Source organism: Prionailurus viverrinus, chromosome E2 (assembly GCF_022837055.1).
Source record: "Prionailurus viverrinus isolate Anna chromosome E2, UM_Priviv_1.0, whole genome shotgun sequence".
Classification (NCBI taxonomy): Eukaryota; Metazoa; Chordata; class Mammalia; order Carnivora; family Felidae; genus Prionailurus; species Prionailurus viverrinus.
This window is the reverse complement of record NC_062575.1, coordinates 4,976,783-4,997,284: the sequence shown is the minus strand read 5'-3', so window position 1 is coordinate 4,997,284 and position 20,502 is coordinate 4,976,783. Positions and strand designations below refer to the sequence as shown.

At 39.0% G+C, this 20,502-nt stretch overlaps 1 protein-coding gene across 1 annotated transcript; it reads right to left on the bottom strand.

Moving 5' to 3' along the window:
* Window positions 1-9,643: 9,643 nt before the first annotated feature.
* LOC125152976 (zinc finger protein 519-like) lies at window positions 9,644-16,388 on the bottom strand. The gene is made up of 3 exons (XM_047835741.1): window positions 16,343-16,388; window positions 13,795-13,920; window positions 9,644-10,024 (listed from the first exon to the last, which is right to left on the bottom strand). The coding sequence occupies exons 1-3, from the start codon at window positions 16,344-16,346 to the stop codon at window positions 9,681-9,683; spliced, it is 474 nt and encodes a 157-aa protein (XP_047691697.1). The 5' UTR covers window positions 16,347-16,388; the 3' UTR covers window positions 9,644-9,680.
* Between the last annotated feature and the right edge of the window lie 4,114 nt (window positions 16,389-20,502).

Here is a 20,502-nt window from a genome sequence, read left to right as displayed (position 1 = left end):
GTACAGAGAGCAGAGTAGGAGACACAAAACAAGCATAGAATAAAGGCTCTGAGGGAAACCCGATGGGTCAATTATTTGCATTTATGTATTTGGTCAATTTTAATGTGTGAACTACCAATGGATATCCCAGAACTGGAAGATGGGTGCCTATGTATTCCCTTGGAAGCACAGTTTGAATCAAAGATGAAACTGACTCCCCAAATTGTAAGTCCTTTGCTCTCCTTTATCTAAGTCTGAGTGTCAGGAAAGTATGAATGCCAGCTTGAGCCACCCAGGAGATAAAGAAGTCAGCAACTGTGTTTCTGAGCTGTTCCAAGAAGGGAGGGTCAGGGACTGGCAGTGGAGCTGTGGAGGGCAATTTTGTGGTGTAAAAGATCATTTTTGACAGAATCTGAAAGACAATTCTCTGTTAGGCTCTTCAAGCCCCTGTAGGCAGAAAGACTATTCCTGATGCAAATTCTGGGGCAGCTGAGTTGTGTACTCACAATATTAGGCCCAATGTATGAAACCGGCGACTGGGTGTGTGAGAAATTCCACTGGAGAGATGGGACTGATGGGTCCCTTATGTGTTTTATTACACAAGGTGATCCTGGGTAACCAGTCTTTGCTCCCCATCTGCTCTGTGGTCCTGTGCATTGTGGGAAGTACCAGATCCAAATCCTTGAGGGATCCATCTGTATTCTCTTTGCACACATGTGAGAAGTTTTGGCAAGAGGAAAGACAGGAATGGGAGAGAGCATCAAAAACTCTGTGTGTTATAACAACATTGTTCAGAGGGAGGACTGGTCTAGCCATAGACTCTGACCCCCGCTTACCTAAACTGTGAACTCTGGTGTGTGGGCTTGGTTGAGATGGGATTCAAGGCTGGTGCTCTGGAGACCTGGACTAGTGAAGGGAGAAGCACATGACTGTAGATTTTGGTCCTGGAGGAGCTATCGGTTCCATGCACCCTCTGTGCACATGTGCAGCACTTGGTGGGGAAACTTTATCTAAGCAGGTGCCCTGGGGATCCATTACCAAGAGTGAAATCTGGGCAAGGAAGGGCAGAGTCGCCATTGGTGTCTTATGCACATGTGCAAAGTGGGCAGAGGGAGGCTGGCAAAGGTGACATACTGAGTCTTCTGCCCAATTATGTTGCAAGTGGGCAAGGTGTTCAAGCCATGTGAGAAAAGTGGTCAAAATGAAAGGTGGTACTGTGTGGTGTTAAACGATTAACTGGGTTACATTCAAATTTTCAAGACTTAATTTGACCATCTATTTTATCTATTCAAATAGTTAAGCATGTTCCACCTGTAAGAAATTGTGGTAAGGTTTTTCTAGAGAGGATTTGGAAACAAAGCAAGGACCTTGTTTGAATAGATATACCTTAAGTGTTTGCCTTATTTTTGGAAGGCCTAGTTGACTATGTTTGTTCATAAGTTCATTTTTTTCCATTCAAGTGCAATGACTGTGATTAAGTTGTGGTTTCCTTACAAGGCTATCAAGATATTAGAGTCTCCTCAGGCTGTGGTTTTCCTGTTTAATTTATTTAACAGTAGAAACATATTTAGTTGGATACTACCTGATTTATGTGTCGTTGTTGTTGTTGTTTGTTTTGGTTTTTTTTGTTGTTTTTTGTTTTGTTTTGTTTTGATTGAGAGAGAGGGAGAGAGTGCAAACAGGGGGAGAGAGGCAGAGAGACAGAGAGAGAATCTTAAGCAGACTCCATGCTCAGGAGCCCAACCTGAGGCTGAATCCCACAACCTTACAATCACAAACTGAGCTGAAATCAAGATTTGGTTGCTCAACAGACTGAACCACATAGACACCCTGTATTTTGTTTTATTTATTTATTTTTAAATTCGATTTGCCTGTGTAATTTAGCAATGGTCATTATGGGGGCACCGGGGTGGTTCAGTTGGTTGAGAGTCTGACTTTGACTAAGGTTATGATCTCACCGTTTGTGGGTTCAAGCCCTGAATCGTGCTCTGTGCTGACAGCTCAGATCCTGAAGCTTGCTTCAGATTCTGTCTCTCTCACTCTTTCAAAAGTAAATAAACATTTTTAAAAAATTTTTTTAATGATCATTATGATGCAACAATCTCATGCCCCAGAACCACCCTGTTAAGTCATGTGTGTAGAAATCAAAGATCCACATTTCATGATGTGTGTGATAACAGGAGACAGATACATTCAACTATGTAATTATATAAACAACAGAGTGTTTCTACAAGGAGGTTTTTTTAATTACTGTGGGATATGAGGTGTTTTTGTGTTGCAGTAGATCTGTTTCTACCTGTGTGAAACAGATCTACTGCAACACAAAAACACCTCATATCACCTTCATGTAGCATGGTTAAGGAAAGATATTTGACTAAGTTTGATGTGACAATATTTATGTAAATATTGAACCAAATTCTCTGTGTTATACAATTGCAAATGCAATTTTACATATATTGTGAAATTGCGTAATAGGGAGGATCCATCTCAACCTGACAAACTGTTATGTTTGAAGATTGATCTATTTTTGATTGTGGGTAACTAATGGAGATTTTTACTTGATTTAAATATTTTTTACATTTTCATTTTACAATTAATTATATGCCTATGTGTAGTTGTTTTCTATCACTACCATAACCAATTGCATGTATTTAGGAATGATAAAACATAATTCTGTTGTTAATAAGTCTGAATTTTAATGAACTTGGCTGGGCTTTCTGTTGAGAGTACTATGTTAAAATTAAGGTTTCATGAGGCATTGGATCTTCTTGGGAACCTCTACAAAAGCAGTCACTTCCAGGACCATTCAGGTTGTTAGCAGAATCCATTTTCTTCTTATGGTTTCCATACGATCTCCTCCATGGTCACACCTTGTGAGGGGTATCTCTGAAGAAGAAAAAAAATGTTGAGACTCACTGTTTACTCAAAATTTTACCTGTGATCCTTTACTGTCTATTCAATTGAAAAGATTACTGGGTGTCTTATACAAGTAAGGTTATTGTCTCATGGGCTGAAATTAGAAACTGTTGACAATTGTGAATCAAATGCAAATCAGAGAATTAGTGTGTAGAATGATTTGTGACCTAGAAATGGACCCCTGCAAATTTTCATTACCTCCAGCACCACCTTTCTTGTCTGCCTCACATTTTGACCTCATTCTCTCTACCCCGAAGGGAGAAACAGAGAGAGAGAGAGACAGAGACAGAGAGAGAGGGAGGGAGGGAGGGAGGGAGAGAGGGAGGGAGAGGAAGAATTCCAAACAGGCTCTGTACTATCAATGCAGAGCCCCACCTCATGAACCATGAGATCATAACCTGAAGTCAAAATAAGTGTCCCTTAACTGACTGAGCCACCCAGGATCCCCGTTTTTGTTTTTGTTTTTTAAATTTTTATTTTGATGTTTTATTTTTGAGAGACTGAGCATGAGTGGGAGAGGGGCAGAGAGAGAGGGAGACACAGAATCCGAAGCAGGCTCCAGGCTGAGCTGTCAGCACAGAGCTGGGCTTAGGGCTTGAACTCACAAGCTGTGAGATCATGACCTGAGCCAAAGTCAGATTCTCCACCAACAGAGCCACCCAGGCACACACACCCCCCCTTTTAAAAATATATTTATTTATTTTGAGAGAGGTGAGAGAGGGGCAGGGAGGGACAGAAAGAACCCCAAGAAGGCTCCACACTGTCAGTACAGAGCCTGGCGTGGGGCTCAATCTCATATACCATGAGATCATGACATAAGTCAAAATTGAGTCCATCACTCATCGGATGAGCCTCCAGGTGCCTCAGTACCTATCATGTCCTTTTTTTTTATGTTTATTTATTTTTGAGACAGAGAGAGACAGAGCATGAGTGGGGGAGGGGCAGAGAGAGAGGCAGACACAGAATCAGAAGCAGGCTCCAGGCTCTGAGCTGTCAGCACAGAGCCCAACGTGGGGCTCGAACTCACAAACCGTGAGATCATGACCTGACCTGAAGTCGGTCTATCAACTGAGCTACCCAGGCGCCCCCCTATCATGTTCTTTATCCAACATGAAAATGTTGAACTTGCTTCATGCTAATAATTATACGTATTATGTCTAATTTGACAGAACTTCCTTACCATGTGCTTCTTTTCAAAGTTGTTTTTTATATTATCACACAAAGCAAAACAGAAAGTTAAATCCTAGTATCAATTTGGAATCTTACATGTGTGTGTATATGTGTGTGTTTGATTAATACTTGAATTTATACAGTCTTTGACATTTGTCCTAAATACTAGGTATTCTTTTAAAATTTCAAAAATATTTATTTGTTTGTATGTTTGTTTGTTTGCGTGTGTGTGTGTGTTTATTTATTTTTGAGCTGTCAGCACAGAGCCAGACATGGGGCTTGAATTCACAAACCGTGAGATCAGATTGAAGTCAGATACTTAACCAACTGAGCCACCCAGGCGTTCTTTTTAAACAGACTTATCTGGATATGATTTACAAGCTGCATAATTCATCCATTTACTTTGTACAATTGATAGATTTTTAACCAATTCAGATTTACATACAAGCAAACCATTGTCAATTTTAGAACATTTCATCACCTGGAAAAGAAACCTCAATATTCTTTAGCTATCCCCACCTTCATCCTTTACTCTCATGCCTAAGCAACCACCAATCTGCTTCTTTAAGGTTTTTCCAGCTTTATTGAAATATTCTTGTCATACAACATTATCGTAGCTTAAGGTGTACATCTTAATGATTTGAGAAATGTATACGTTGCAAAAACATTTACCACAGTAAGTTTACTTAACATCCACCACCTCACATTTATCAAGTTTTTATGTGATAAGAATTTTGAAGAGCTACTCTGTTTAGATTCTTTCAAATAGGCAAAACAATATTGTTCATTTTAGCCACCATATACTGTATATATGCACCATATAATCTCTGACAACGGACACAAGTTATTTCCATGTCTTGATTATTATGAATAATGTGGCATATTGCTTAGTTTTCTAGTTTTGTACTTATAACTGACTTCTAGTTTCCTGCCATGGCAGTTGGAAAAGATGCTTTGATAGTATTTCAATCTTAAACTTATTAGATTTATTTGTGGACCAACATATAATCTATACTGCAGAATGTTCCACATGCACATGAGAAGAATGTGTTTTTTGCTGTTGGATGCAATGTTGTAAGTCTGTCTGCCTAATGGAATTGAAGTCTGATGTTTCCTTATTGATATTCTGTCTGGATAACGTATCCATTATTGAAGATGTGGTATTGAAGTCCCTAGCTATTGTATTGCTCTTTCTTTTTCTGTTCTTGTCTCTTAATATTTCCTATATATATTTAGGTGCTGTGGGGTGCATAATTATACAAGTTATATCCTTAGGTTGAATTGACTCCTTTCTTTTTCTTTTTCTTTTCTTTTTTTAGTAAAAGCAGGTTATATTTATTTCAAAATCGATAAAAGATTACTATATATCTATCAAAGAATTTTTTTTTTAGGTAACTGATGCACATGCATCCAAATGTTGATAAAATCAATGCACAATAAGATTGTATAACAAAAGGAAAAAGCAATAAGCAGAACTAAATGTCTTATCAATACAAATACAACACAGATATACAACACAGCTTTAGTGGAACACAAACAAATCTTACATACATGTAATAGCTACCTTACTCCAACATTAAAGGAGTGAATGTTTTCTATGTAGTAAATACACATATAATGTACAAAACCTTTAGTCACATGTAATGTAGTCTAAAAAGTGTGAACCAAGTAGAATATAAGGTTATCTTATGGGAAGATGCAAATTTGAGAAAGAACTCAACTTGCAACAAACCCACTATCACAAGTATTGCAAAGGCGACCCATAAAAAGCCTATCATTTGTAATTGTATACAAAGAAAAACTACACAGAAATATCAGAAATATTACTGAGAGATATTATTGTAACTTGTCTGAAAGGACAAATAACTTATCGAGGGCTGAAAAGAGCAGATAAAAATATAAAGTAAGTAACATGTTGTGAAAAAATATGATGTGTATAATAGCAAGATGTTAGAAAACTGAATACTGTGGAAAACATTAGCCTCTACAAGTTGGTTTTGATTAATTATTGACTGCTTTTCCAGTAAATCACCCAAGATTTTCTTTGAAACTGTATTTTCCCACACACTTCAAAATCTGGAAGCAATAGGACCTCCTCAAGTTGTCATTTAGTGTTCTTTTTTTCCCCCAACCCTATAAACATAGAAATACGTTTTTGAATATCAAATAACAATTTAGAGGAGTCATTAGACACAGATGTTTGGAAACATTACACAAGCTACAATTCAGGTACCTGGACAAACACCACCAACATTTATGGAACAAGGTGTTTGTTTTCCATGTGGTAAGTACTACATGAATTATAGAACCACACCATTCCTGTTCTTCAAAATCAAAATGGGGGGAAACTTTCTTGCTATTCTGCCAAACACCATATTAACTGAAAACTGCACAAACTGACCCCTTCATTTTATATTGATCTTCACTGTGCCTTATTACAGCCCTTGGCTTCAAGTCTATTTTGTCTGAAGTAAGCATAGCTACCCCGCTTTCTTTTGGTTTCCGTTTGCATGGAATATCATTTTCCAGACCTGCACTTTCAGGCTGAGTGTGTTCTGAAAGTGAAAGTGAGTCTCTTGATGTCAGCATATAATTGGATCTCATATTTCTTTCCATTCAGCCTATCTATATCTTCTGATTTGGGGGATTTAGTCCCTTTATATTTAAAGTAAGTATTGATACAAGTATGGTATAACTGTTGTCATTCTCTACATTGTTTTCCAGCTGTTTTAGATTTACTTGTCCTTTTCTGTTTGCTCTTTTAATCTTTGTGATTTGATGATTTTCTAGAATGGTAAACTTTGATTCTTTTCTCTTTATCTTTTGTATATCTATTACGAGTTTTCATTTTCTGGGTACCAGGAGGATTCAGGAAGACATGACAGTCTATTATAAGTTATGAACATCTTAATTTTGCCTACTAAAACTCTTTCAGACCTGAAGTAATTCTTCAAAAATCCTATGTCATTTTAGGAAGATTTAGCTATTCTCTTTCTGATGTCTGTGAAGATTTCTTCCTTTCAACCACTTCGATTGATATTGACTACTTGTAACTATTGCTAGGATGAAGATGCATCACTTTTTTGTGTGGATTGACACCTCTTTCCCTTAAAGACCGGCCAGTAAAACATTTTATTTGTAATATTCACAAATGTTTTTAGTTTTAATAAATGGAGAAGAATGATGTTTTGAACACCTATTTCATGGTCATTTACATCAGGGTTAGATGTTAATGCACAAAAAGCATCTCCATTTAGATTTTCTTCACATATTGTCTTTCATCTTCCATGGAAAACTAGATATGCATGAGTCCCACCTAAGGGAGAATGGCACTTATATCTTTGATGCAGCAACAATCAGCCACATGCTTTCACACACCCACTGGGAATAAAAACATTCTGAAGTGATTTGAGAGTAGAAATGCATTAATATTTGCTAGTCATAATCTTAAATAGGTTTAATGTAAAACAAAGCACATAATGAAATTGATTATACCTATGCAAAAACCCAGCCCTTCTATCTTTTGAAGCATAATAGTATATACATTATCTAAACGTTTAACTTTGTATTATTCCTTATAATAAGTACTTTGATGTAATGTAATGTCTGAATAGGCTTTTCTGCTGTGAATTCTGTGACGTTTATTGACATTTCGTGTTCAATTAAATATATTTCTAAATGCTTCTTTCAAGTTATTTTCCATTCTGTACTCTATGACGTTGTCAAAGTGTGCATTGATAAAGAAGGTCTTTGCTCATTCATTAGGTTTGTTTGATTCATGCATTTTTGGGTATTGAATAAGGATTAAATTCCAGTTTAAAGGTTGTTCATTCTTTTTACATTTTAGAGTTTTCCTCCTTTATGAGAACTATGATGTTGAATAAGTTATGAGTTCCAGCTAAAGTTTTGCCATATCCATTACATTTGTAATGTTTCTCCTAAGTGTGAACAATGAGATGCTGAGTAAGGATTGTGCCTTCTGAAAAGTTTTACCACATTCTTTGCACTTATAAGGTTTCTCTTAAGTATAAATTTGATGGTGAATGAGGCTTGAATACTGATTACAGGGCTTGCCAAATTCTTTATGTTTATAAAATCATCTCCAGTAAACATTCTCTGACAAGGAATCAAGGATTAGCATTGCTTAAGGTCTAGCCACATTCTTTACACGTGTATCATTACTCTTCAGTAATGATGTGGAGTAGGGTTGAGCAGTCCTTAAAAGTTCTCTCACATATACTCCAGTATGAATTCTGTGATATTAAATAAAGGATGAACAGTGATTAAAGCCTTTCCCACACTCATTATATTGATAAGGTTCTCTCAAGTATGAATTATGTGATGTTGAATAAGGTGTGAGTGCTGGTTAAAGGCCTTGCCACTTTCCTTACATTGGTAATGTCTCTCTCCAGTATGGATCCTGTGATGTTCAGTAAGGCTTGAGTTCTACCTAAAGGCTTTGCCACATTCTTTACATTGATAAGGTTTCTCTCCATTATGAATTCTGTGATGTTCAGTAAAGCATGAGTGCTGGCTAAAGGCCTTGCCACATTCTCTAAAATGTTTCTGTCAGTATGGATTCTCTGATGTGTAGTAATGTATGAGCATTGGTTAAAGGCCTTCCCACATTCCTTACATTGGTAAGGTTTCTCTCCTGTTTGAATTCTGTGATGTCGAGTAAGGTCTGAGTGCTGGCTAAAGGCTTTTCCACATTCTCGACATTTGTAATATTTCTCTCAGTGCAAATTCTGTAATGTTGAATAAGGTGTGAGTGCTGGCTAAAGGCCTTGCCACATGCATTACATTTATAAGGTTTCTTTCTAGTATGGATGCTGTGTTGTTCATTAAGGCCTAAGTACCTGCTAAAGGATTTGCCACATTCTTGACATTTGTAATGTCTCTCCTTGGTATGGATTCACCTATGTCCACTGAGTGATGACCCATCCTTAAAGGTTTTACCACATTCTTCACATTTGTAAATTTTCTCTGTAGTATCCATTTGCAGTGTTGAGATAGTGTTGAGTGCCTGTCAAAGGTTTTGCCAAATTCCTTACAAATGTACCCTTTCTCACCTGTACCAATTGTCTTACATGTATTTAGTCTTGATGTTTGACAAAAACGTGTTTCCAGATTTATTACATCTATATGTGTTTTTTCCCACACCAGTCCTCTGATGATCAGCAGTATTGGAGGACTGTTTCAGAGCTTTCCCACATTCCTTATATTTATGAGGATTTTCTCCAATATGCATACTCTTATGTATAATAAGTTTGGATCTTTGATAAAAGTCTTCCTGACCTTTATTACATTCAAAATGGTTGTCCTGCAAATGGATCCTCAGACGTTTCTTAACATGTGAACCCTGGTTAAATTTTTTTCTCAGATTCACTGCATTGAGCAATTCTATCCCCATTGAAAATGCTAGGGTTATTTTGTAGGGCCACCTCCTCAGTGAAGCACCTCCCAAATTGATACCACTTAGACCTTTTTTCTTCATTTTTAAATCTCTGATTTTTAGAAACACTTGACTGAAAGGTCAATACAATTCTATTTTCAAGTTGGTTCAAGTAATTATTTTTAGTATGGATGAGGTAATTCTCCAAATGCTCCAAAGTTTATTTGCCCAAATATGTATATTTGAATATTTGATTTGAGATTGTGTTTACAGATACACACTGCTTTGCACAAGTAGAGGACATAAAAGGGGAGGTTTTCCAAAATGTTTTATATCCTTTGCCAGTTTCAGCAGTGAAGTTCTTATTCTGGGCAGTCGACTCGATTTGGCTGTGTCCTTCCTTATATCTTTGATGCACTTCACTCTTTCCATCGCTGTCCCAGTTTAACATTAAGTGTAAATTCTCAAGGGTACAATGTTTATATGTACCCAGTGACACTTTTTCTAAAGGAGCTTCTATGCATCGCTTTGTCAGGAAGCTTGAGGTGCCATGTGAAGATACAGCTGAAAGATATGAAATATCAGAAAAGTAAAATCATTCCACTTTTACTACTCTCAGATGAATGTACTCAGAACCTCTAATATACAACCTTAAAATAAGTCAGAAAATGTCAGAAAGATGGTTGAGAAGGAATCTTCAGGACTTCATTCTTCTGTGACACAGAAACTCACACACAATGTGCTGAAGACATAGCCTAATAGATCATTCTGTAGTATTTCATGCTGTAGCACAAATCACTTTCCTACACCTCAAATAATCAGGAAAAGTACCATATGAGCCCAAATTTAGTAGAAGAAAGGAAATTTAAACAGAAAACAGAAATTGAGACAATAAGATATAGCAAAAATAGGAAAAAACAATAGGAGGAGTTGACATTCAGAAATAATCAACAGGGGCACCTTGGGTGGCTCAGTGGGTTAAGCATCTGACTTTGGCTCAGGTCATGATTTCACTGCTCGTGGGTTTATGAGCTGTGCTGACACCTCAGAGCCTGGAGCCTGCTTCAGATCTTCAGATTCTGTGTCTCCCTCTCTCTCTCTGCCCCTCCCTTGCTTGTACTCTGTCTTTCAAAAATGAATAAACATTAAAAATTTTTTTAAAAAGAGAAATAAGCAACAAAACTTGTGGACATATAACTCAAGTAAGAATTAAAAAGTGAAGATCACTTAAAATCAGAAGGGAAGATCACTTAAAATCAGAAGGGAAGAAGTAAAACAAGATACAGTACAAGTGATAGCATAGAAATAAAAATGCTTATAAGAAAGACAAAGGATAATTATATGCCAATAAATAGGTATCAAAAAAAAGTATCTATTTCAAATAAAGGTATAACCTATGTAACTCCATCATGGAGGGAAAAAAATGTCAGAGGAGCCCAGGTGGCTTAGTCAGTTAAGGGTCCAACTCTCAATTTTGGCTCAAGTCATGATCTTAGAGACATGTGATGGAGTGCCATGCAGGGCTCTGTTCTGAGCATGAAACCTGATTAAGATTCTCTCTCTCTCTCCCTCTGCCTTTCTACCCGACTCACTTGCTCTCTCACTCAAGAAAAGTTCAACTGATTTACAACTACCAAGTAGATTAAAAATGTAATAAACAAACTCCCAAAAAGGAAAAGTCCTGTGCCAGTGACTTCACTAGATAATTCATAGAAACATTTAATGACAAAGTACTTGAAATCTCCTCAAGCATTTCCAGGGAGTGAAAAGGGAGATTATGAAAAGACTCTGTCATACCAGCATTTACAGGTTATGAAAGGCAAAGGAAAACGCTACAAATATAGAAGACTACAAACTACTACCTGTGGGGAGTACTCACGCAAAGTCCATGATAAAACACAGCAAAGTGGGGCGCCTGGGTGGCTCAGTTGGTTAAGCGTCCGACTCTTGACTTCAGCTAAGGTCATGATCTCAGGGTCGTGAGATTGAGCCTTGTGCTCAACTCATTGCAAACCACAGAGCGTGCATAGGATTCTCTCTCTTCCTCTCTCTACCCCTCCCCCTCTCATTCTCTGTCTCTGTCTCTCTCTCTCAAAATAAATAAACTTAAAATAAAAACAAGGAAACTGAATCAAAAGCGCATTTTACCAAGGGTAAAATCCATTCTGTAGAATCTAGCAAACAAAAGACTTTTTAATTTTTAAAAAATGTTTATTTCTTTATTTAGAGAGAGAGAATATGCACACACATGAGGGCAGGGGAGTGGCAGAGAGAGGGAGAGAAAATCCTAATCAGGCTCCATGCTTTCAGTACAGAGCCTGACAGGGGTTCAACCTCAGGAACACTGAGATCATGATGTGAGATGAAATCAAGGGTGGGAGGCTTAACCGACTGAGCCACCCAAGTGCCCCAAGCAAAACCCTTTCGTTTCTTTTTTTTTTTTTACATTTATTTATTTTTGAGAAAGAGAGTGAGACAAAGCATGAGCAGGGGAGGGGCAGAGAGAGAAGAAGACACAGAATCTGAAGCAGGCTCCAGGCTCTGACCAAGCGGTCAGCTCAGAGCCTGATGTGGGCCTCGAACCCACAAACTGTGAGATCATGACCTGAGCTGAAGTCAGACGCTCAACAGACTGAGCCAACCAGGCGCCCCAGAACCCTTTCATTTCTAAATAAACACCATCAAGTTGAAAACTAGGCTGACAGTCACTTTACAAAAAAATATTTATGCTTAAATCCAGATACATTCTGAGGAAAATAGAAAAAAAAATTAGTTATTAATTTATTGTGAAGTAAAATTACATTTATGATTAAGATTTTTTTCTAAATGTAAAAATTTTACTAATTATCTACCTCATAGCTCATAAAGCACATGCCCAAGTTACAACTTTGATCTAATAAATCAGAAATGAATCTCTTATATAAGTACTTAGAAAGTGAAAACATTTATAACAAAGTTCCAGGAACTTCATAGAACACAAAATATGAAAATGATGAAATTATTAAGAAAGAAGGTAACCATTGAGACTTAATAATAGGCTGCAAGTTCTAAGTTCTAAATATTCTAGTTTACCTATGGCATTAATTTAGTTATGAATGTAAGGATAAACAAATTATTTCACCATTGAGAAATGGGACACACAGATTGGAAATTTCTTATTTTAGTTCATACAAAGAAAAATGAACTTCTGATGTGAAATAAAGAATAAGATTTTCTCATTTTAGGAAGGTGCTTTGTTATCTGATGAAATTACTGAATCTCAATTTGGTACAATTAAGATTAAAGCCTCAGTAACATTGGAAAACATAAAACAGAAATCATGTGATACTTGTATCCAGTGTTCCTGGGATTTGGACCCCAGCCCCCGCTTCCCCCAGTATGCCCACCACTACCCTGAGACACTTCTCACAGGAGGCAGAGAAATTGGAAATATCTTAGCATAGAGTTCTTCAGAAGTACAGAAAATTCCCCAGGGCCCTCAAAGCAATGGAGAAGTTTTCAGGGTATTGTGGCCCTCACTGTGGATGTGATGGACCACCAGTGGGCTGAAGGAGAATCCTTAGAGAGTGTAAGAACATGATTTGTTAGAAAACAGATGTCCCACTGTGAGAGGGAGAGACATAAAACTAGGCTTCTCAAACTAATTTCCATTCAAGGAGCCTACTTGAACCACATTTTAAGGTCTATCTTCCTACTTCCTATTTGGGCCTCACCTCTGTCATTTGCTTCATTCATTCCCACCTACCTGGGTGTGAGGCTACTGTCTCCTTTCTCTTCACATCCCAGAGCTCCCTCTGTCGTTCCAAAAAAAAATGACCAGGTCTGTTTTTGAAACAATAGACCTGATTATCAGAAAAAAAGAATCTAAGTATTGCTGAAAATTCTACCTTTCAACCCAGTATTGAACTCAGTAGAGAAGAGAGGACATTGTAGAATTCTAGAAAATGATTTCCCAAAAGCTGTTGCCCAACAACCCCTTTATAACATGCAGGAGGGATTTGCAGTGTTCAGATCTTGACCTCCACTTCCAAGTACTACCACTACAGTAATGAGTAGCAAATGGAGATTAAGTGGGCAATACCATTTTGTGCCAGTCAATGTTTACAATTACCAGTAAACTACAGAAATTATGATCTTGCATTAAAGAATGGGAATCTACAGCTGAAAAGTAAACATCATGAAGATTTTTCTCTACATCTACAAACCCCTACTTTCCCTTACTGCAGGGATCTGAATCTCAGTCATGCAAAGAGGAAGCTTCCAAGAGACAGTCTTCAAAGGAAGGAAAAAAACCCTGAGTGTGGTTTGGGAAGTCTGGAAGGAGTTATCCTCACCCAAGAAGAGGAGGTGTCCATAGGTCTCTAACATCACATCCCTGTACAGTTCTTGCTGACTCTGGTTCAGGCATCCCCATTCCTCCTGAGAGAATTCTATGGCCACATCCCTGAAGGTCAGCAGTCCTTGCAATAAAAATGACAGTTACCAAGTGGCCATAGGCTGCATTCATAATGGTACCCAAGATGAAAAAGGGAGTTAATGTCACCAGCTAGACACCAAGACCTGACCTTCACTGTTTACCTGTTTGTACCCACTGACCATAGTCCCACATATAATCTCTTCATTCCACCTTATCTTTCACTTTGGGCAAAACACCCTATGGGAACAGCCTCCTGTGATGAAAACAGAAATTATACAAAAGTAATGTCTTCTCAGAGAAAGAGCTTATACACATCCAGCTTGAGCTCAACTCCTGACTCACATCTTTTTCCCAAACTCTGTCTTCACATTATATTTTAGCTCGAAGAACAGAGGTCAGTTTTCAACAACAGAATGAATGTGTATGAGAAGAAAACATTTTCCTTCATCTGTTCTCTATTCTTTGGCCAGTCTAACAATTATACTGACATCAGGCAGGTTCAAAAGAGGAAAAAAAAAATTTCTTTTTTTTTTTTAATTTTTTTTTCAACGTTTATTTATTTTTGGGACAGAGAGAGACAGAGCATGAACGGGGGAGGGGCAGAGAGAGAGGGAGACACAGAATCGGAAACAGGCTCCAGGCTCTGAGCCATCAGCCCAGAGCCTGACGCGGGACTCGAACTCCCGGACCGCGAGATCGTGACCTGGCTGAAGTCGGACGCCCAACCGACTGCGCCACCCAGGCGCCCCAAAAAATAATTTCTTAATTATGGGAACTTTAAAGACATGAGGCTCAAAGACAGGCAATCGATGCTTATATGCCATTTGGTATGAAGGAGAAGGGGGTAGGGCTTTACATCTCAAGAAGCAGGAACTACATCTACATTCAATGAAAAAGGAAAGAGCAAATGTTTATCAAACATGTTTGCACTGCCAGGCAGATAACTCTTTATAAATGGTTCTTCGCTGGGGGCACCTGAATGGCTCAGTCAGTTAAGTGTCCCTCCTTGGCTTAGGTCATGAAGTAGCAGCTGGTTAGTTTCAGCTCCACATCGGGCTCTCTGCTGTCAGCACAGGGCCCACTTCAGATCCCTTGTCTCCCTATCTGCTCCAACCCTGCTCGTTCTCTGTCTCTCTCTCTCAAAATAAATCAATAAACTTTACAATAAATAAAAATTAAATGTTCATCTCTGCTATTAACTCCTTCCTAGTAGATGATGTCCTACACCTAATTTAGTCTTGGCATATGTATCAGCCTCAGAAAAGAAGGACATTTTTCCATTGCCAGCAACTTAGAGGTTGCTAGAGGATGTTTTGTTAAGTTAAATAAACCACATAGAGAAAAATATATACTGTATGAAATCACATACACGCAAATCTTAAAAATGGCAAAATTATTAAAGATTAGCATGTTTGTTGCCAGGGGCTGAGGATGGGGGAAATGTTTAGATGTTGGTCAAATGGCAAGAAGCACTACTAATGCAGGATGTGTGGAGTGACTGTTTACACCTCGGTGAGTATGATTAATACTAGTGTATTGTACCCTTGAGATTTGCTAAGAGAGGCTATCGGAAGTGTTCTCAAGACACACGCATACACACACACATATTAACAATGGGAGATGAGGGATATGTTTACTGGACAGATTGTGGTAATGACTTTGTGAGTAGGACCCAAGGGTACAGGAGCATCTGGTTCCAGTGGCCCCAGACAGACCCAGTTCTGCCACTCATGGCTGACCAAATCCAAGGGCAAGACAGAGGACTTTTGCTGCCTCAATTTTGACCTCAAATTTCCTCACTGGGTTCCTTCCAGCTTGTCTCCTGGCTCAGGAGGAAGACCCTGAAGACAAAGTATCCCTCAGGGCAACTGGAACTACCCCTCAAGCCTCAAGGACTACCCTGAGCCAGAGAGACCCCACCCTAGACTGACTCCTAGACAGTGACAGACTTCACTGTCTACCTGCAGGTCCTGACTCCTTTTGCCCCTCCACCCACCTCTTCCCTTTTCCCTTCCATACACCTGGAAGTGTATCCAGCACTTTGAAGACAGTCCTTGAGACATTATTCAGCCTTCTTTGCAGTGTCAGCCTCCCTGAAATAACTTCCTGTCTTGTTTCACCACCTCTTATCTCTCTGCTTTTGGATTTTGTCAGTGGCAAGTGGCCAAACCTGGTCTGTGTGGGTCCCCCAGAGCCGGAAAGAACAGCAGTGGGATGAGTGGTGATAAAACAAGAAGGAGATTTTCTTCACGGAGGCCAACACTGAGAAGAGAGGTGACTAACATCTCAAACACTGTCTCCAACCTGCCGAAAATCCTTCCAGGTTTATATAAAGAAAATGTAGGACCAAGGGTGGTGGCACATGCAGGTGGTGAAGGCCAGGCCAATCATTTCATTGCTGTCAGGCAGGTAGGGTCCTGCTGGCTCAGGGCAGTCCCTATTGCTGGAGGGGGTAGTTTCCTTACCCATCCTGGGATGCTTTGCCTGCTGGGGCTTCTTCCTGAGCCAAATGCTGACCTGGAAAAAAGAATGGAATCAGTTAGAAAGTACAGATGAAGGTCTAAAGAGAGACAGTTGAAGGCACTGCTGGGTCCTCTTTCCATTTCACAAAGTCTATGTATATTTACTTTTTAAAGCTTGAAACTTCTAGATGTTCAGAAATGGAAAGCAGAGTGATGAATGGCTTGGCTCCTGAAACTCCCATGGAGCAAGAATGTCTTATCCCCTTTTGGGGGTGTCAGAATTCCTGTCCCTTTCCAGTTGTTCAGGCTGAACTAAGAAGTTGACATGAGACTGGGTGGTTCAGTTGGTTGAGTATGTCTTGGTTTTGTTTGTGAGATCAGGGTATGTGAGATCAAGCCCCACATCAGGCTCTGCTCTGACAGCGCAGAGTCTGTTTGGGATTCTCTTTGTCCCTCTCTCTCTGCCCCTCCCTGGTTCTCACTTGCTCTCTCTCTCTCTCTCTCTCTCTCTCTCTGTCTCTCTCTCTCTGTCTCCCATTGTCTCTCTCAAAATCAATAAACTAACATTTTTAAGAAAATTGAGACTGGCAAAGACTATCCTTGTAACCTGTTTCTTTTCAAAAGAGTCAATTGACATCAAAGCTCAATATAGACCAAGTGAACTTCAGCACATCTATCCATTTCAGTTCCTCAGCCTGGAAATGTCTATTCATTATTGACTACCACCAGCTTTCTTTTTATATGTATCAGCTGACACATCCACCTGCATTTTCTTCTGTCCCAGGCAGTTCACTATTACACTTATGACTGAAAACACTTAAAAATGCTCATGGATTTCCTTGAACATTTCATCTATCAAGATGTCAACATTTCTCCTAGGACACAAGACACAATGTTCACCACTTGATCTGCAATGTCTGCATTCCCTAAAACCTAGCTTTCCCTATAGCTTCACCTGTGGTCAGTTGCATTACAAATCAGAAAAAATTTCCCTTTTATCCCTGTTTCTTGAAGGACCTTCTAACCTTTAAACTGTCTTTGTGCAACAGTTTTCAAACTCCACATGCAGATAAATTGGGAAACTATAATGTATCATATTGAAAGATACACATTCAAAGATAATTTCAAGTGTTTCTTCATTATTACAGGAAAAACTTACATTACTGCTAAAACTCTGGCCTTTTTACTGGAACCATTAACAAAATAATTGTACAGCTGCTTATATGGTAATTATGAAAGGTTTTTTGTATGCCTGTAATTTATTATTTTTTGCTAGATAGATTACATTTTTTCTTAGTTTATTTTAATTAATTTATTTTGAGAGAGAGAGACTTCCAGTACAACAAGGGGAGGGGACAGGGAAGGGAAGACTGAATCCCAAGCAGGCTTCACGTCATCAGTGCACAGCCTGATTGTGGCTGAACCTCAAACCGTGAAATCACCTTAACCAAGATCAAAACTCAGAGGCTTAACCGCTTGGGCCACCCAGGATTCCCTAGAATACATTACTTTATTCACAATTTTACTTACAACATCACTGACATGTAATTGACATAACACTCTGGGAAGCATGAATATATAAATGACAGGAAGAACAACAGACTACATTTTTCTCATGAGATGGGGGAGTTTGGGTATAAAGGTTACAAAGATGCTCCCTAGGACAAGGATGCTTGGGGTAGCTGTTATTTCAGGAGACAATCTACTTGTGGTACTACTCCTACAATAGGTTGGCCCCTCAGCTTGCACATGCATAGCAGGAAAACCATAAATGAGTCCTAAACACAAAATATCTGAGGTGTGAGGATCATCATCCTGTCTAGAGGATGTGCGAGTCTGCAAAAGAAGTCTTAGGAAGTTTAGGAAGAGTAAAATCATACAAGTATCTTATTTTGGCCACCATGGACAGAAACTAAGTTATTCTTTGCTTTTAATGTGTATTTATTTGAGCGATAGAGAGTGAACAAGTGTGAGTGGTGGAGGGGGGAGAGAGGCTCCATACTCACTGTGGAGCCCCATGTGGAGCTTGACACATGACCATGAGATCAAGACCTGAGCAAAATCAAGTTAGAAACTCCACAACTGAAGCACCCAAGCACCTCCAATTCCATTTTTAGTAATTTTAAAACCTCATCTACTGTTCTCCTGAATGGCAGCTGCACCATTTTGCATTCCCACCTACAAACAACAGGGTTCCCCTTCTCTTCATCCTTGCCAATACCTGTGGTTTCTTGTGTTGTTAATTTTACCCATTCTGACAGGTGGAAAGTGATATCAGTGTTTTGGTTTGTGTTTCCCTGATGATGTGTGATGTTGAGCATCTTTTCATGTGTCCTTTAGTCATCTGGATATCTTGTTTGAAAAAGTGTCTATTCATGTCTTTTGACCATTTCTTAACTGGGTTGCTTGTTTTTTTGGGTGTTGACTTTGAGAAGTTTTTTTTTTTTAATAGATTTAGACTTTTAATTCAAGTCTCAATTACTATGTCATCCCCATCTTTCCAAATGATAGGGTTAAGTTTGTCCTTTTTTGGTAAAGCACATACACTTTGAGCTATAAGAGAGAATTTTGGAATCGAATTTCAGCAAAAAACAAACAGTCCCAGAAAGCCTCAGAATTGGTACTTAGTTGTAGATTTTTGATTTTCGGGATGCGTTGAAACCTAGTCCTTGTTCTGACAGCAAGTGCCTTAAATATCCATGCTGGTTTTGAGCAAACTGCAATTTTTCTTTGGACACTTGATGTCTCTTTAAAAACCACGAGTTTTCACAGGTGTATGCTGGTGTCATGCAAAGAATCTTGAGAAGGGGAGCAGAGAACAAAATTATATGCATACTATAACAGAGGAGAGCCTGCAGAAAACTTACTATCATCCAATATAGCCTTAAGATTGTCACCTATAGGATGGACCCTCTGTGGAACCCTGAGGCATTACTGCCCAAGTGTATTGCCTTTCCTCCCAAGTAAAGGAAAAGATACTGGCTATCCATATCAAATGGACTATTTTTAAAAGGACTACATGGGCCAGTTTCAGGGAAAAATTGGTCTTCAGTAGGAATCGATGTCACTAGTGCATGAATGTTGGGAACAACAGGATACAGACAGATAACGTTATTTATTGCTCAGGGGTCCTAATCAAACTTCCATCCTCAGCCTTCGGGTTTTCTCACAGGTACAATAGGGGTGATAAAAGGACTGGAACTAGTCCCCTCTTAATATAATCTTCCCTTGTCAGGACTCTCCTTCCCAGGAATCCCCTTCACCCTAGGACCCCTCCTCCTCCTCCGCAAAGGAGCTCCTCCACCCCCTGCGCTCTACCCCCCCAATCCAGTCTACCATGGTACCGGGTTCTGTCCTTCATTGCAGCAGTAGCCAAATATTTCTCGAGCATGACCATTGATCTAGGGCCTGAGTTTTGTAATCCACTATTAGTGTTTGATGCCCGGTTGCGTTTCTTTACTTATAGGGTAATGATTAATTCTAGACAAAGACTTTGAGGGATCTATGTGAAACTTGATGCGTGATGCACTGTGGATCGTGCCAATATCACTTGAACATTTTCATCACAAGATGGTTGGCAGGTCATCCAATAGGACTAAATGATCAGTTCCACTAACCTCACCTGAAGTGCCATCACAGACAGAGCATAGAAAACACGTTGAAATATCATTTATCTCCTCTTGTTTCCAAATGTGGTTACTACTGTCAAATTCTAGATTTTCCCACTTTTTGGGGAAAAGAAATCCTGGCATGACATTTCCCAAAGAAATCTCAGTCCAGTGAATGAATTGGGGCAGATGAACTAAGGAGAAATGGGTGTGTAATGTTCAAAAGGCCTAGACACAAAGGAAAAAAGTTAATAGGGACCCATTGCTATGTATTGAAGACCTATATTCTTTGAATTGTTTTAGTTCTCTGAGGCAGGGGCTGCTGGTAGCATTGGGTTGGAATACTAAGAGTGTAGCTCAGATGTCAATAAGGACAGAGACAAGTTTATTCCCAGGGAACAGAGTAGTTTCTCCAAGCCAGTTGACAGGGAGGACTAGGAAGATGCCTGTGGTTCCTTGGAGCGCTGTCATTGGGAATTAGGAAGACATGGAAAAGGTTGGCTAAAGAGCTCAAGGTGTGTTTGGCTCTTAAATTTGTCACTCTCTTTTTTCCAA

What these genes read in the sequence shown, in the direction of transcription:
- LOC125152976 (XM_047835741.1), bottom strand. An exon ending in TGGACACCTCCTCTTCTTGG is followed by an intron (nt 10,025 to 13,794) that starts GTGAGGATAACT and finishes CATATCTTTCAG; the next exon opens with CTGTATCTTCACATGGCACC.